The 18272-nt window shown below is 43.9% G+C and overlaps 1 protein-coding gene across 10 annotated transcripts in view; it reads right to left on the minus strand.

Moving 5' to 3' along the window:
• The window catches only part of MYH10 (myosin heavy chain 10), a 103117-nt gene that overhangs the window by 72237 nt on the left and 12608 nt on the right, over nt 1–18272 (minus strand). For all 10 annotated transcript variants that reach the window (XM_040530504.1, XM_040530496.1, XM_040530506.1 and 7 more), the window contains exon 3: nt 14981–15137. In XM_040530504.1, the coding sequence (XP_040386438.1) occupies nt 14981–15137 (157 nt within the window). The remainder of the gene's footprint in view (nt 1–14980; nt 15138–18272) is intronic.

The following is an 18272-nucleotide window of genomic DNA, read 5'->3' on the forward strand; positions in this document are numbered from 1 at the left end:
TTTCATACAAACATTCACCTCCTCAGAACCACCCCACGCTTTCTACAAGCGCCTTCCCTTCTGCATCTGGTCGTTATTTAGACGAGAACGGTTCAGTTGGAAAGGGCCTACAAAGACCATCTGGTCCACCTGCCTGCCCTCTTCAGGGCTAATCAGAAGTTCAGGGTATTAACAAGGGAATTGCCCCAAAGCCCTCACTGACAGCATGGGGCATCAGGCACCTCGCTAGGACGCCTGTCCCAGTGTTTGGCCACCCTGACAGAAAGCGAGTTTTTCCTAAGGCCCAGTCCAAAGCCCCCAGCACAGCGCTGTGCCGCTCCCATGTCCCATCATGGTCACCAGGGAGCAGAGACCGGCGCCTCCCTCTCCACTTACAAGCATCTAGGTTAAGAACACCTCGGTAGGAACATGGGAAAAAAGTGTGCCAAGATAAAAAGGTTAGTTAGAAAAAGGACAAACACGAGTTTTAACCTGCTTTCCTAAGACAAGTTAAAGACGGAGGTACGGGGAACTACACACCCCTCCCTCCGCCAGCAGGAACAGCAGGAGGTTAGGGGGCACTGTTCTCATCTGCAGTTACACCGAGGGTCATCCCCCAACGCCAAGCCCAAGACTCCTCCAGGTCACCCGTTCTGCCACACCTCCCCGTTTATTTCTCCACAGCATCAAACACCTGCCCAGCAGTGAGCAAAGGCCAGCCTCGGCTCTGTAGCAGGCATAACTAAAAAGGCTGCTGCTTTGTTTGGCGGGGAGGAGAGGGGGACTTCTGTGATTTATTCCAATGGGACAAATTGTTATCTTCCCAAAAAGGGGTGGTGGTGTAGGGGGAACAGAGGGCTTTATTTTTAGACAGCACTTAATATTCACGTGTAATAGCCAAACCAAGACAAGCTTGATAACCTCGCTAATTCCCTTGTTTGTTGTGGATGTTGTCGGGCTTGGAAGCTCTATAGATATTTGTCCTCTACTGTAGGTTAACAGGCTCAAATATCAGTCAATTCAAAGAGATTTAAAAGTTGAATTCCTGACAAGTTTTGTGAAAATGGGTCACTGCCTCCAGGAAAGAGGCCTTCCCATCAGCACACATTTTGCTGCAGAGTATTCACAGGATGGGGTCACAAAAGCCACATAAAATTATAAAGGAGACAGGTGGTCTGACAATTTGCCATTCTCAGACTTCAAGCTTGGTATAACTTTTTTAAAATCAAAAAGAGTCCCACTGGACTGATAAGCATGGAAAAAGATCTGGTTACAGAGATGAAGCATGCCTTTATATTTTGCGTTGATCTTTAAAATGTTGCCTAGTTACTCCATAAACTATCAAACACTTAACACTACGAAGCGACTTACAACGAATATCTCCAGAGCATAACAGGAAGACTGACAGGCACAAGTTTGTTTGCTGAGGACCCACCTTACTGCAGACCAAATATACCCGACACTTATGCTCCCCATGAGATTCCTGCCATAGCACTGCTTATCCTACATTTCACCTCTACCTTTAGTTGTGCAATAGCCTTTGCTACGTACAGCTTAGTCATCGTTCTTCGGTGTACATTCTGCAACTCTGCAAAGACAAAGGCAGGTGATAGGAACACAGTATTTTGCCAACAATAACCCATTAAGCATGCAAGTGAATGTTTTAGAAAGCATGTAGTTTGCTAACACCATGAAGCTGATGCTACAAGTTATAGCACCTAAATTTAATCAGCCCTTACCAACTTCAGGAACCTGAGCCTACACATGCCCGAAGGACCCGACGGGACGCATCCACCAGTGCTAAGGGTGCTGGACCACGTCACTGGGAAGTTTCTCTCTTCAGGAGGTTTCAGGTGACACAGGGATACATCACAGCCAACTTCAAGAAAGGCAACTAGGACAGTTGCACTATCCTTCTACAAGCTAGAAGGAACTACTGGAGATTAAAAGTGATCAAGGGCACTGGCACCTTTACCTTTAGGGGAAAAAGTATCTCCCTTATTGCACCCTGAAACTGCATTTACCTTTTTCTTTCTTGTCACCATTGGCTTATTCATATTTTGAAAGTTCTTACTTTTAAGTCAAATTGCTTTGAAACTAGTAAGAATTTCTGCAAGTTTCTCTTAATTGTCCTAAAGTGTGTAATGCTGCAGTTTATACCAGAAGATCAAATTCAGATGCACTCCCACTCCTCATTGTTACCCAGTGGCTTTAAAAGATTTAGAATAATAGTACTTAATAGTTTAGTTTCATCAGCACTCCCACTTTTTCCACACAACTCACTGGAAAGCCCCGGAGTGGCTCAGACACGAGTCCACAAAGAATTGCACCCTACCTCGTCCTCCAGCTCAGTGCCGTCCACTTCAAAGACAGGAGCGAACAGCACTGTTGTACTTAAATCAATTACTAATTCCCAGCCATGGCTGTTTACCTACTCTTTCCCACACAACACGATACAAGACAGGGAGACTGTGTCTGCTACGTTTCCTCTGCCTACAAGCCAGGCAGCTGTCGCAGGGAACCACCACAAACCACTTTCGACAGACCAGTAACTGTCTGGCCTCTTGTGTTCTTCATATACCTAAGCCAAGGCATGCTCCAAATAGATCCAAACCTTTTGTGAAGGGCTGAGAAAGCACCTCGTCACTACGGGGACAGGCACACTGATGAAGAGACCACATAGGTGTTCCTGTAATTTGTGAAGTTCAAAAAAAAAAGCCACGAAGAACCGTGGTTCTATCCCCTACTCTAGAAGAGGTGAGGTCTGAGATAAATCTCACCAGCCACGCTTCGGTTTTGCTTGCTGACTGACTGCTAAGTACCTTGAGTCAATTATTATTAAATGAAGCATGGTAGAGGTCAGTCAAACCCCAGCCATGGTTTACCCTACAACTTGTTTATGGCAAACCGTACGCTGCATACAAGTATTTCTCGCACGTCTGCAGCAGAGTTCATGACCACACTCATTATTCCTCACCCCAGATAGCCCAGGCTGCCGCACAAGCAGCCAACCTAACACAGCGTCATCAAATCCTGGAAGAATGAAGCAAGCTATGAATTGAGGCTATTTTAGAAGTTGAGTGTTAGGCATTGGCAACGTTAGCTTGAAATTACCCAAATTCCTAAAGAAAAACCATGGCATTTGTTTTCAGACTTGCTAGCCAGGGCTTAATCAGCATAAAAGGAGAAAACAAATAGCTGTCAGACTACGTCCTGCCCACTTAATGAAACCGTGGGTTGATTCTCCATTATACACCAGATAGCGAGGACTAGACAGAAAAAATAAAAATCAATTTCTAAGTTTGAAGAAGCTCAAACATTGTGCCTTCACTGTCAGTCTCTCCCTTGCTTTATTTAGCACTGCAAGAGAAGCTTGGTAAGCCTAGCTTAGAAATGAGAACAGATTTGCTATGTCTGTGAAGAGAAATTAAGAGAGAAGATGTTCCTTCCCTAACAAAGCCATTCAAGCAGCTATGGGTTTATAACGCTTGCAAACCCCCCCAGCCCGTAAGGTAACGCCAGGTTTATTCGGGCTTTTGAACAGTGCGGCTGCGGCAGGTCAGGAGGCAAGCGGAGAACACGCACCGGCCTTCAGCGTGGAGGAAGGCGAGGGACGCGGTGCAGTGCCGCGGGCTAATCGCGCTGCGGGAGGGCCCAGGGGAAGGCCCTGCCGGTACCGGTGGCACAGCACCACCCGAATTTGGCTGGGACAGCACTCCCAGCGCCACAGCAGCGAGCCTGTCGGGCCAGCCAGAGCAACTCCTGTCGCTGAATCCCCAGCAAAGCCGATGACTGGTTCTCACACAAGGGTTTAACACAGCTTCGCTGAAGGGCACTAACGATCCGTAAGGCAGCAAGTCCCTAAACTGCCCCAGCTAGAGCTGCAAGGACTTGTTTATGCTTATTGCTCCTCAGATGATACAGATGAGCAGTTCCCAGCCTGATTTGTGGCTCCCAACGAGCTTTCCCAGTAGAAATGAGCAACTCCTAAATCTCCGACTCAGGCCATCCCTGTGCTTACTTTTCAGTTATATTTGCATACTGCTTAGAAGTAACCTAAGATTAGTAGTAGTTGGCAACCACAAGCTGGAAAAGGTTTATTTAGGCTGTAGAGTACTCAGCATAGCAGTGGTTTCTAATCTCCATCAACCCTGCTTAAATTGTTGTTTCCCATGTAGTACAATTTTGTCTAGACAAAGGTTACATTGTCAACCGAAACAATGATTCAAGGAGGTCCTCGAGCACTCATATCTGTCATTTAGGCTCGCTAATTTACTTCTGCTCCTCTCCCTCCCAAACAATTAAGCAGGCACAAACCACTTAGCAAAACTGGCTATGAACCAACACACTCTAGTGGGCTCTTCCTAAGCTATTTCATTCTGCCTGAACTTGAGTTCGGAAAAACAGCAAGTATGATCACAGGACATAGCCAGGCTTTGCGACTTGAACACAACATGGCCAGCGGTTTGGCTTTTTGTCCTCAGCCCCTTGAGGGATGTGTTTCACTGAAACCATCTGAAGTCTCAGACCTGGTGCACAGGCCTCCTACATCTCCATCCTCCAGCAATGGAGTTGAGTTGTACCTCTGAATCACCAAACACTACCAAATTCCAAAACACTGTCCTAAGGAACTTGTAAGAGCCACTGTTACTGTCCCATAAGGAATTTCAAGAGACAAAAGCTTGAGAGATGCCAGCCCCAGCACTGCGGTGCTTAAAGGATATCTTCTAGGTACAGAAGGGTAGAGGGCAACCACCCACCAGTGTTCTGCAGCGATTCATTACTTTTGTCACCAATTAACATTGTAAGGGGTGGGTGGGTAGTCTTTAATGCCAAACATCAGCATCCTTTCCTCAAAGGACACGAGTTAATGCTGCTTTCTTGTATTCTAAAGAGATTTCCTTGAAGCCTAGGTTTTGATAGTTTTTAAAGAAAGCCAGAAGCTGAAGACAAACACCACACTTACCCCCCTCCTGCCACCTACATCACCTGCAAGTTCTCAAACTTCTTCACCTCAACAACTTGAAGTTTCACAATCTAAATCCTGCCTTCAGATGAAACAACTGCCAAGACGCTCATTTCTTTATGGCCAAAAGAGCTTTTACTCACATGCATGTGTGCAGGCACTTCTCCCTTGACTACTGACTACACACGAGCAACGCATGTTCCTTACGGTAGTCACTGGGGGCAAAGCCTCAAAACCTTCCCTCGCTCTCTCCCCCTTGAGCACACAGACCTGATACAAACAGCTGCTTCTGGAAGAATAGAGGATCATCCGATAGTCTTCTGTATGTGCTGATAAGTTAAAAAAAAAAATACTTCCCTATCAGAAATGCTCATGAACTGGTCACAAAATAACTTTGAATGCTGCTTACATAGCTTAATATCGCTTCCACCTAACAAACTGATGCATGACGAAGGGGGGAAGAACTCTGCTGGTGCACCCCTATGAAGGGCAGGAAAGAACAGCATTTCCCCTTCAGCTACAGCTTTTCTCCTCCCAGTTCCAGCACCTAATGCTGCTTCTTCCAGCATTAGTCTTCAATAAGAAAGGGAAGTGAAAAAAACAAGGATAAGAAAAATTGATAACACTGCAATAATTTTTGACAACTCTGATTTCGTCCCCACGCTAAAGACAACGTTTCCCTATGGTTTTGTAAAGGCAAAAAGAACAACCTAATCTTTTAGATCCATTTCCTTTGAGATGTTGAATGCAATCACAAAGAACTATTTAAAGAAAAGAAAATGCCATTTCACCAGTTGCCTCTTCATGACCAGTTTAACACTTCAGTGTAGTGAGAAATAATACTTATGGAAAGACCCCAGGAACGAGTAGCTGAGCTCCGTGCCATCACATTAAACTAAGAACCGCACTACAGCTTCTGACAGCCTCACCAGCTCTTGGAGCCAGCTGCAAGCAGCCTCCTGCCACCCCAGGCACTGCTCAGTGGGGCACCCGCTCGCCCACCATGCTCCAGAGCCACCAGCGTTAGGCAGGCGCTGGCTGTTACACCCCAACCTTGGGCACTTCTGCATGCAGGTTTCAGGTAAGCTTCCTGATTTAGCCAGGTATACCAGGACTGAATCAGGAGAACAACAGGTAGAAGCAGGGATGTACAACCAAAATTAACCGGTAAGGATGTTTCCCCAGAACACTTTCCCAGTAGCCAGCAAGTCCTCCTGCAGCTTCCTGATCCGTCAACCTCAGGCTTTAAGTTTTTGAATTCTTCAAGTTGCTTTTTTGACAAGCATAGGTTTTCAGCAGCCGCTGTATCTTGAGGCACACACTACCACGGTTTAGCTATGCTGTTAAAAAATTGCTTTTGTTGTTTTGTACATGTCGCTGGTGAATTTCAATTAATGACCCTTTGTTCTCGCATAGGAAGAGATGGGTGGGAGGCATGATCACGGTTCCCTCTCCCTGTGCCATTTCAGATTTAGACTTGTTATTTCTGACCTCAGTTATCATTCCCATGCTGAATGCAATTTTGATAACTCGAGTTGTTCTTTGAATGTTTTTCCGTCTTATTTCCTCTCCTCCCAAGACAGGGAAAGGCCAGAGCTGCACAAAGCACCGAAGATACAAGTGTATTCAAGTTCAGGGCACAGCATTCCCTGGTTTGATCCCATTCTCTACCTGAGATTTAATTATTGCTGGCCAACGAATTTAGATTGCTACAGCTCTGGTTCATCCAAGAGCTCCTACTACAGCAGTAACAGCTCCAACACTACTAAGGTAAGCTTATGCCTCGCAGTACAACCCCTGTGTGCCACTTGACTGCTGTAAGCTCTGAGATACAGTCCTTCACACTGGGCTCTTATTTTCACTAACCCAAAAATAAATATAAGCCAAGGTTCATCACAGAACCCCTTCTTTCTCCAGAGAAAAAAAAATTGTAAGGAGCACGAACAAAAGCATATGTTCCGTGGGATTTTCAGCAGCAACCCTGCCAAGCCATAAAAAGCAGGAAAGAATGAATAGGACTGGGTGGTCTTCAGCCAGTCCTTTAGGTGTGCTATGGCCTTTCCCCACATTGCAGTTACCCAAGAGCCTGTTGTAAGAATCATTAGCAAGCTACTTCTGAAAAGCCACATAAGGTGGTGTTAGATGACCTCTCGTCCATGCAGACCCACTCACAGGTCAGTGCATTTGAGAGGCACGATGTCTCCTGAGACAAGCCAGACTGGGCCTTTATACACGTACAACCACGTGTACGTGTACCTTCCTGCAAAGGCTAGGTTTATACTTTGGAGCAGCTTCCACCAACACGTTTGGCAGATGACACGTACTGCTCTTCAGGTTCCTGGATCTGAAAAGGAATCTCCAAGAGACGGTGACCCATGGCTACCATCCGGGTGCTTCGGTACCACGGCAGCTGTGTGCCACGTGTTCGTGTGCAGCCGCAGGTCAGCGAGGCTATCTCCGAGATGGAGAACCTGGCTCCTGCAGTGCGCTGCCAGCACTTTTCTGTTTACTAACCCTGCAACTTCAGGATGATTCTGACATCATCTTCCTAAAACAAAAAACAGAAAAACTTCCCAGCCTGAGAATTTCCCCAAGCTCCTTACTAGCAAAGACAAAGAGCTAGGACCACTTTGCTTTGCTTTCTCTTCTGAATTTTCCTTCTACACATCAGCTGATGGCCTTACCACCACCCCCCAAAAAAAAAAAAAAAGCCCTGGAATAAAAAGAATCCTAATGCCCCCAGTATTTGGAAAGCCATGAGCTTCCTTCCATTCACATGCAAAACACCTCGCTTGCTCTGTGAAACTGCGGCCTAGAGAGATGCACGCCACCTTGCAACTCTGAGCCACTGAGAAAAACGCACCAAGGCTGCCAGGAGTATCTAAGCAGCCAAATACCTGAAAGCGCCAGGGGCAGACAAGCAAAAGGATCCTAGATGATACCATTGCTCCTGGTTAGGAAGCTAGGAAAGCAGCGGAAGCTTGCACTGAGATGCACATTGATAACCGTGTTGGTGACGTGAGCCTTGGAGCACTGACGATGAAGAGCAGCACACCGCCAGCCCCTCACACCACTTCTCTCCATTTGCTCCTACTTGTTTCTTCACCAGAACACAGCAAGGAAATTAAGTAGTAGGAGGGTAGAGGAAAAAGGAGTTCCTGCAGTTGATCTTGGTAGCAGTTACAGCGGAGCTAAACTCTTAGTTCAACACTCCAGGGGAACGCAGACGTGAGTGACAAAAACCAGCGACCGTGCAAAGCCACGCATCGCCTAGCAGCACTGTTACACCGCGACGTGCTCAAGATCAGAACGCATTTATGATTTTTGCGCAAGGAGTAAGTATGGCATCTAAAGGATAAAACCAAATAGACAAGCAGAAAGGATTTTTTTTATTTCACAACTACCTAGAAACAGGTGGAGTTTAAACTGAAGTAGAACTGTGGAATAGGGCTCTACCAGAAGGTGCTGGTTGAGGAACAGGCACGAAATGATTCGTCTCATGAGTGATTTCATAAGTTAGATGCACTTGGTCTTGAAGGCTAGCAGAGTCACAAATCACTTATGAGGTCAGCTTGCACAGTACATTGTCAAGTTACCATCATTTGGTCGGATGATGGACTAAAATGATCGTGGAGCTGGCTAACCTCCTGCAACCTCCAAAGCGGGGGAAGCCACCAGGCACTGAAGAAACTAAGAATAGAAGAAACTAAGAACACTCACGTAACCTTTGTCACTCCCGTCTCATTTTTAAGTATGCAAAAGTTACTTCTTGAAGTTGTGCACACACAAATTAAGTTAACCACTCCAAGTAATACTTCTAAGCAACTGAGGGTTAAGAAAAGAGTAGTTTATTGTAAATACCATTATGCCTAATTACGTTTGTAACCCTGAAGTCGAACACCAATTAGAGCAGGGCTCCGAACACATTCTGACACAAAGACGAAGGTTAAGAACTGCTGTCCCAAGTACTACCCTACTGAAACCTTCTCAAACAGTAACAACATTGACAAAAAATGAGACTGTGGTGATAGTCTCATCCTAGAAACCAAGCTCAGCTGAGTTTGTTCAATAAATAATTGCTACTGATATCATTCAGAGATGGTCTAATAAGGCATGAAGCTATCAAAATAACCTCAGAGTCACTGAGGTAGACAGGCACCAAGAAACAGAAGAGTGGGGAGAAAGATGAAGTACTGCTCAATGGGTTCAGCTGACAAGCATTTCTCATTTTGCTTCAACTTCAGAAATAATGAGGCGGAAGACTGTTTCAGCATGATGGATTTCAGTTATTCTACTCGACTTCTTCCTTTAAGATTCTCCTTCCCTCCTTCCAGCCATTAAAACCATTGTGTATCACATCCCTATTTGGCATACAAAGCAATCTTGGTTTTCCTGTTATTGTCACCTAAGCATTCGTATTCCATGCCAGCCTGATTAGACAAAATGAAAACACAAATCAGCGTAACAATGAGGAGACCTCCAAATCCTTCACATTGCATTTACCAAGCAGATGGTTCTGCTGAGGCTGCCACCCTGCACCTTGCGACTCTCATTAAAAAGCTTTGGGGAATCTTCTGATAAGTCAGAATATTTATTATGGAAAAAACAAGAATATTAATTGCACATATAACAGGTTTTATGTGCCCTTCACATGAGAACGCTAGTCATGGCTCCCAGGCTCTTTAATCTCATAGCGATCTTTTCCCCTGCCATCTGAATATTTAGTAGTCCTTTACAGAAAAGGGTTGCCACCCTTTATTTTAGCTTACATTATTTTCTTCCATAAAAAAAAAGAAACAGTTCCCCAAAGGAAGGACTTCAGTCAAGATTAACTAAAAATGTAAGTCAATCTGGTGTTGTACAGAGAGGAACACTGCACCTGCAGGCAGTGCCAGCTTGTCCAACACCGAGTGCTCACTTCACGTATTACGCAGTTTCCGATAAACCTTCCGTGGAACAGGATTAAAGGCAGTCCTAAAATATCAGCGCTAATTTAGTGCTCATCAAGACGTCCTCAGGGAAACAGGATAAAAAGGAGAGACTAAGTATAATTATACAAGAGTAATATCAGTAGGCAAGCTGGTCTTTGGCAACCGAAAGCAAACAAATTTCCCTTAGTATTTCCTCCGAAGCATTTTTAAGAGTCAATGAATAAAAAGGCCTAATAAAACAATGCCACACTTCCTCTAGAAGTACAGGGGGAGAAGAGAAAGCCAAGTTTTCTCTAGTGCTTTTACTACTTACGTTAGCGCTGCTTTCACACGATTGGGTCAAGCCTCCATTGTCAGAAAAAAAAGACAGTCCTAAGGGAACGCTCAGACATACTACATCAGATTTTTAGTCAAAATCCGAGTCCCTGTCAAAATGTTTGCTTCTCATTGCCTGTCATTTTTAGTAGTACAGAAGAACGTCAGCAAGTCTTGCAAATTGTATTACCAAACAGAATTAAGGTCAATGTTGTCACAGGGATTAGGACACCAGTTCCTTATGACCATGTCAACTGTCCAGCAGCTTTGAAAAGCTCTGTCTGGGATTCTTTTGTGAAACGTGCCTACTCCAACCCTATGCATAAATGCACAGGATTTCAGTCTAGGGCTAAACAATTCCAGTGTGCCTACAAGCCCCTGGGTTATGTGCACTCACTGCTCCAATATAACATTAGGAAAATGAAGAGAAAGCACAGGAGAAATCCACTAAACCACCTGCGAAGCAACACTTGGCCTACTACCACACTACTTTGAAAAATAATTACTAGGGGAAAGAAAGGGGAAACCCAGTATGTAAAGCTACATCGCATGTTACCTTCTGAGGTCAGGACACTAGGTAATGAGCCCTTTCCAGCAGGGAAATCCTGACTGTCATAATCAGAATGCACCCAAAGTCTTGCTTGGTACTAACAGACTGTTCACACAATCTTTACTGCAAGGCTTGCTTGCAGAGCAGTCAGTGCTTAGGAGATGAAGCAGTCACCAGAGGTTTGCTTTTCTTTGCAAAGCTCGTCTCAAATCCTTCGCGCATCACGGCTGCACCACCACTGAGCTGTCCACCTGCAACACAGCCATTAAAAACAATTTTCTACCCCATTCCTTCTTGTGACAGCTTACACTAATGCGATACATCTCCCCACAGAACACTATTTGCTCTCAGAAATGAGAAACTGGGCTTCCTGAATACATTCTGTTTCTCTCGCTCTTTCCCCTCCCCACCCTTTGTCCTCCCTGCTTAACAAATACCAGAACAGATTCCAGCCCATTCTCCTCCCCACTGAAGGGCAAGATGAGAGCTGACCTGGGATGCCTGCAGCGCTGAAGGTCCTCGGCAGGAAATTCTTCCAGGGGACAAGAACAGAGCAGCAGTTTGATGACTGGCAGCCAGCAGTGCTCCCATACAGCCCTTTCAGACGAGCTTTGTATCACTAGTTTGACAAAATGGAGCATTCCCAGCACCATTTAAGATGAGTAACTATTCAGATGCATCGGTTCTGTTTCTGCTGACCAACAGCCTTTTTGTTTTCATAAACAAAATAAAGCTTTCTGCTTTAGGGTAAGCCCTAATATTGTCTTAAACATACCAAGGTTCAGATTAGCAGAAACTTGAAGTTCATCTCTGATCATCTGGGCTCTGAATTAAAGGCATGAAAGCCTTAACCGCCCCAGCACGAGCACGTTTACTTTCTGCCCTTGACTACCAGCACAGAAAAATTGCCTTTTAAGAAGTCAGGGTGTTTAGACTCAGGTCCAGGTATCCTGGTAATCAGTGTAAACACATCTCAAACACCTACAAAATTAGTAGTTACGATTAGAAGGAAAGTAAACATGATTCTATACTGAACAAAATACCACTGAGCAGGCCAGGAAAACGCAGCCAACAACTAAATTAATGGTTAAAGTATTTCTGTAAGGGTATGGTCATTATCTAAAGAAACTGCATTCCTATGGTTTCAATCTCAGTTCTGAATCCTAATAATTAAGTTCTAGAAGTCAAATACTGGAAACACAGTAGTCACCCATATCAAAAGAAACTAAAATATGCTATAGTAGCAAAATAATGATTTGCAATCTAACTGGAATAAGAACTCTATCCCCAACCCGCTCTCCCTCTACCATCCCATCTCCCAAAGCAATTATGTTCACTAACATGGATGCAAACTGTAGGAAAAGTTTTGTAACCACTTATGTTAGTAACTTCCCAGAAAAAGCATCTTTGTCAAGGATTATGCTTCAAATAAAGCTTTGTTAGCAGAGACTGCTGATGACTTAATCTGAAGCACTGTGATTAAAACAGCCAGTTCTTGGTTAGACACTTATTTCTACTAGCCAAGTTTCCTACACATTTTTTTTCCTGTTTCATTCATTTAGTAGAGTCTAGCAAAAGATAAGGAAAAATTGGAAGATGAAGGACACTGTATTGTGTTAAATCCTTGGCTGGCAGGGAAAATCCAGCTCTCCCTACCAAATTATAGGCACACTCAGTACTTGACCTTGTGCTGCAACTGATAAACAGAAATTAAGTTGAATATTGTAATAATCTCCTACTGTTAAGACAAGTATTATTTGATGCTCCAAATAACCTCCACTGTTATAATTGCAGGTGTAGTTTTTCTATTATCTGAAGACCTAAATTCTGTTCCCTCAAGTGCTGCTGTGTTCCTCTGCACCAGCTCCCATCGAGAGTCTCCGCAAGCAACGAAGGACCAATAGTGAGCACGGTGGTGCCACACCTCTCTTCCCACTTATCCCACTTTAAATATTCACCAGGCAGTCTCATCATCACCCATCGCTGCTTCGCAAGAACACACGAAGCCAGGGAAATCACCGATATAATCAGCAATGTGTCTCATACTTCAGGCAAACATGTCCAGAAGAACTCTGCGCCCCACCTTCCTCCAAAGTAAAGCAGTGTCTGTAAACAGTTTCACCAAGTCCATTAGAAAAAAATCAGAAGCATTCTTTTTCCCCCTCCTCTGGAGGTCTCTTCTTCCACACTAACCCAATCAGGCAAGAACAGTTTGCTAAGGAAAATACTTGCCAAGTGCAGAACTGCTAATGTCTATTCCAGAGCTTTTACTTATCCTTAGCAAAGCAATTGTGAAGGCAAGTCATCAACGGAAAGTTCCCTGGCTGATCTCAATCGCTTTCTAAAATAAACAGGGAACAGCTCCAAACAGGTGAAGGACACCAGAAACACAGATTTAGTTAACCTTGAAGAAATTATTCTATAATAAAATGCTTCTGTGGTATTGTTTCCAGCTATTTTTATTCCAATCTACATTCTCATTTTTTCAAGTGAAAACAATTCACGCTACCAAAATCAAAAAGAAAGCAAGCATAGAAAGATGTGAATAGAGACGATGCAAAATAAAAAATCCTATGTATCAGTACGGAAAGAAAACAAGACTGTAACCCAACGTATGCAAAAAAAGTTTTGCTTCACCTTCCAAAACCAGTAAAATTTGTACACGTAGCAAGATCTCCAGACATCACATGGCAAGATCTCCAGAGATATAAGTCAGTACTAGCATGGTCCGTGAACAAAGAGAGAGGATCTGAAGTTTGATAACTACTGACACTGCAAATTCTTGAAACAGATCTGATCTAGTACAGCGCAAGTCAATTTAAAAGACACCGTGCTTTTGGTTTGGGAAGCCCTTACCCACAAACCACTGAATTTTGAGACTTCTGTGAATAAACTCATTAAGATGATCTTTAAGTTTGTTCTGTTCTGTCACAAACGTGTACTTTTAGGGATCCTCTGATCTGAGCTGTTAGGCTGTTCTGGTCAAGAGGCCATCATTTTTCTCCCCCAGCGTAATGTAAAACCCAGCCCAAAATATTCGTTACGAAGCATGACAAGTCTGGGCCACCCCAGTTTGCTGCTCTTCTGTTGCTTGCCCGTGCCCCCTTATCTCCCCTCTCAGCGGTGATGGCAGAGTTGTTTCTAGGATGAAAAAGTGCACAGCACCCAGTAAAAAAACAACTGACAGTTTATTATTAAGCAGCCCTACAAACAGGGGCACAACTAAAGAAACAAAGGCTTAACACAATTTATTTAAAGACAGGAAATATCTGTCTAAAAACTGTTACATATTAATGGTTTGTTAAGCTGATAGCAGAAGCAGTTTTCTTAGTTTGTCTGAGCAAAATAGCTTTTAACCCACTCCCAGGATGCCTGTAATGGGCCTACAGCACAACACAGGAGATTTTTCAGGCCCGCCTCTTCATTACACACCTTATTCTAGATTCTGTATGCAGATGTTTTCAGCTCAGGAAGGTAGCCCGAGCGCAGACAGCCATCCCCAGAGCAAACTACGAACCGACAGGGGACCGTGTTAGCTGTGTTTCCACCATACACCGTATCAGAACGGCAACTGCGCAAGACCAGCGTGCTTTTGTTTCAACACGTTCATGTAAGTGTCAGAATTCTCAGTTTCAACCCAAAGCGTGTGCCCACCATAACGTTACACTATTCTACTATGGACGAAACCCATAGCGCTTGGAGGAAAAAAATCTTTGGCATTAGGCATTTGACTGACCTTTCTGTGAACTCAAAAGACCGTTTCATTGTCACTTCAGATTAGTTCTGTCGGGGCCAGAATGTCAACATTTTTACAGGAGTACAGAAACAAGCTGTTAAGACTTTAGCTTTCCCTTTTCCAGTCGCACTTTTTCATTCTTACTTCATTCAAACTTCAAAGACAGCGCACTAACAACTCTTGACATCAATCTTATCCCCTTTCCTTGTAGGAGAAAGAATTTCTCTTACAACTTCCAGTGCCCCCAGCTGGCACAGTACACTTCTATTAGCATCACTTTGCCTCTGTGCCTCAGGAAGCCAGAGGAGCATGCCAATGGGGGTCAGGCTCCAAGTCATTCCTATTCTGAAAGGTTAAGGTTCTAGATAGAAAGCATTTTCTTTTCCTTCGAATACTACAAGAAATTCTGATTGTGTTAGAAGCTACTACACAGCTCGAAAACAAAGCTCGTGGGTTTTAGGTACATTAACGAGTCCAGAGCAATCAACATCTACCAGTCTTACCTTGCAGCATGCATCTGTATGCAGATTCTGATATCGCATAAATGTGCGGTGGCATTTCATGGCGCTTCTTCCCCCTGTACATCTCGATGATGTTTTCTGAATAAATCGGAAGGTTCTTGTAAGGATTTATAACTACGCAGAACAGCCCTGAATAGGTCTTAAAAAGAAAGAAAAAAAGGGTTCTGTTAGTAAACACAGTACTGAAATAAAACCATAAAGAGCAAGACACTTTTCCACAGGTTATAATATTTACCTTACATCAAAATTAAGGTCCATTTTGTTAACCAACTTTAATACATGCTATATTCAAATTATTGGTTTCTAGGTCCCTTAAAAGGCTCTTTACCTGCATAAAGAGTAATTTAAAGATAATAAATGTGAATAAGTATGAAGTAGAGCATATGACCTCTTTCCTACTGATATTTAAATCTCCCTTCCACCTGTAAAGTTCCAGGAGTACGGACATCTTTTGATGTTCAACTCTTTCAGTAAAATGCCTGTTCACAGTTTTCATATTTGGAAGAATCAATATTCTTGATTTATCCAATAATCTTCCTGTATATCTTTGTTTAATTTAACAATTCAAAGAGCTTACAACAGGGGCCAGACATTTTCTGTATCATATTGTATGGAGGGGGGAAAAAAAGAAGTCAACTACTAAATATCTTAATTTTTTTCACAATGTTAAAGAAATATACATTACATTGAAATATAATGCGTGGAAGACCAGACTTCAAAAAGTAGAAAGACGACACATTCTTCATAAAAAAATTTCAGCTGGGACTACCAGTGGTCAATAAGAGCAGAGAACAGAGGCCTTCTGCAAGTAGCAAACCCTAGTTATTTGCACCAAGAAGTAATTATTCTAGTAAATAACTTAGATAAGGAAAAAGCCTATTATTTCTGCTATCCTACTTTTTTCCTGTTATCATTGCATCTCGTTTCTACTCAGTCTCTCTTAGTCCCAAAGCAACCTCCTCCTGGAGACATCATCCCTTCCACTTCCCTCTCCCAGGTGATGGATAGCCTGGCAGCTGGCACTGCGGGCAGCATTTCATAACCTGCCTTCTGTTCAGTATCAACTTGAACATTATCGGGAGTGCTCTATCATCAAGAGATTAAAGAACAAGTTTTGAATTCAAAGAGTAATGTCATCTTATTGAGGGATTTGTTTAAATACACACAAAAAAAATCAATTTTTATAAAATTCAGCACACGTTGCAAGCAATACATAGAGCACCACATTTCTGTAAGAATTAAGTATCAAAGATAACTCGAGAACAGTTCAATCTCTGCTCTACAGAAGTTATCGTGTACGTGATATGTACGCACATATACCTATGAAGCTGCTGGTATTTATTATGTTTATAGGGATGGAAGAAAAACATAACAAACCACTTATTTTGTCAACTAGGAGTTACAGCTGAATCTGGTCCAGCTGCGCGGGCTTTACTATGTATCAAAGGTAAGATCTCAGCAAGACAGCCTCACACCATACCAAAAAATAGTTAAGTCATGGTGTCGCCCTGAACCAAGGCACCCAAAGCACTAGAGTGGCTCCCATCTCTTCTAAATCCATTACGCGATTTTTTTTTCTTTTAAACGAAAGGAAAAATTGAGCAAGTTAAGGCAGTATGTTACTTTAGCCATTAATACCATTCACATCTTTAATACCAGAGGAACGTTAGCAAGAGACCAGCTTTCTTTTGACAGAAGCAGCGAGCATCCTTCTGGGAGCCACAAAGACTTTCTCCTGCCTTGCAGTCTCGGAGGAGGGAGGAACAGAGCCAGCCAGGTGGCATCACCAGCTGCTGGGAGCCTACACAGCACCGAGCGGTAACTCAAGACTCTTCCTACATTCGTTGATTTGTGAATCTTTCTTTCTGGTACATTTGTATGAACAAAGAATCTTAAATTCCCTGTTTATTTTTATAATGGATGCGTATGATTTTATCTGGAAGAAAAGGAACCTTCTTTCTGCACATAAAGGGATCCTGGAAAGAGACAGAAGGTGATCTGAGTTGAGTCAGGAGCTATCAATAAAGAAAAAGAATTTGATCTTACGTCAAATGCCCTTACTGGAAAGGAATCTCTCTGCTGTGGTCAGATCTGCTGGATGATAAGCACCGCAGCACCTTACCCAGCCAAACATCTTGGGTAATAACATTTATTTCTCAAGAGAAAGGGAACAGATGTTATCAGGTCAACTGACCCAAGCACAAAGAACAACTTATCAGTCATTAACTCAAGGTAAGCGTGGGCCTGCTGGGGAGGGCAGTTCCTCCCTGGCCTCCCTCCCAAGCACGCCACCCTACCACTTCCTGCCGCCGCCCCTCCTGCCAGCTCTGGTGCTCTTGCAGTAACTCAGGGAGCTGGCAATTTCTCTTTATGGAGAGCAAGTGTCAAAAATGAATTGGTTGGTAATGGAACGAGCTTCCTGACTAGTCTCATTCGTGGCTGCTGGTGGTATCATAAGGGCGAAGGAAGGCAGGACAGCTGTTTTGATAGCCTGGTACAACTGACTCGGGAACTGATCGATACGGAGCCTATTCCCAGGCAGCCAGCCTCCCTGCTGGGCTCAGGTGAGGTCACCCACATTCAACCCCAAGTAGCACCAGCAGCTTGAAGACACCAAAAAAATCACAAACCTGATTTTCGCTCTAGTCTTCAGATAAGGATAGCTAGAAGAGGCACACATTCATCAAGCCACCCTGCGATCACCAGCTCCAGCTCACTGCGCAGCAGCCATGCCCTATTTCTGCACTACAGCCTCGCCTGATGACAAAGGCTCACTTACTGCTGCCTACAGATGAGACCTGGTCACGAGCAACAGAATTCATCCAGCTAAAGCCTGCTTCCACTTCTGTCCCAGCACATCCTCTGGCCACCACAGCAGCATGAATTCACATGAGCCTGGGGCCCTCCCTCCTCCAGGAGGACTCCAGACCCTTTCACTCCGCAGCACTTCTGAGCCCTGCTCTGCTTTTTCCCTACCCAGCTTCGCAGGCTGGCAGTTCACCTCGGCGGGCTACATCCTACCGAGGCTGCTGGCTCTCGGACAGTAACCGATGGTTAAGCTGTGCGATCCGCGCTCGCTGCATTACTGGGGCTTCCAGAGTCACACCTCTGCTCTCTCCAAAGTCATCTGAAGCGTTATTAGTTGCTTTGGTCCTTTTATATTCCTAAGGAAGTTTTCCAGTACCGCTGCCCTGCCCCAGATGTGAACAAAGTGACCTTGTAAATAAAAAAGAACAAAAATTTTTAAAGTGCTTGAAAAAATAAAAAGCGCTAG

Source organism: Cygnus olor, chromosome 18 (genome assembly GCF_009769625.2).
Source record: "Cygnus olor isolate bCygOlo1 chromosome 18, bCygOlo1.pri.v2, whole genome shotgun sequence".
In the NCBI taxonomy this organism is placed as follows: domain Eukaryota; kingdom Metazoa; phylum Chordata; class Aves; order Anseriformes; family Anatidae; genus Cygnus; species Cygnus olor.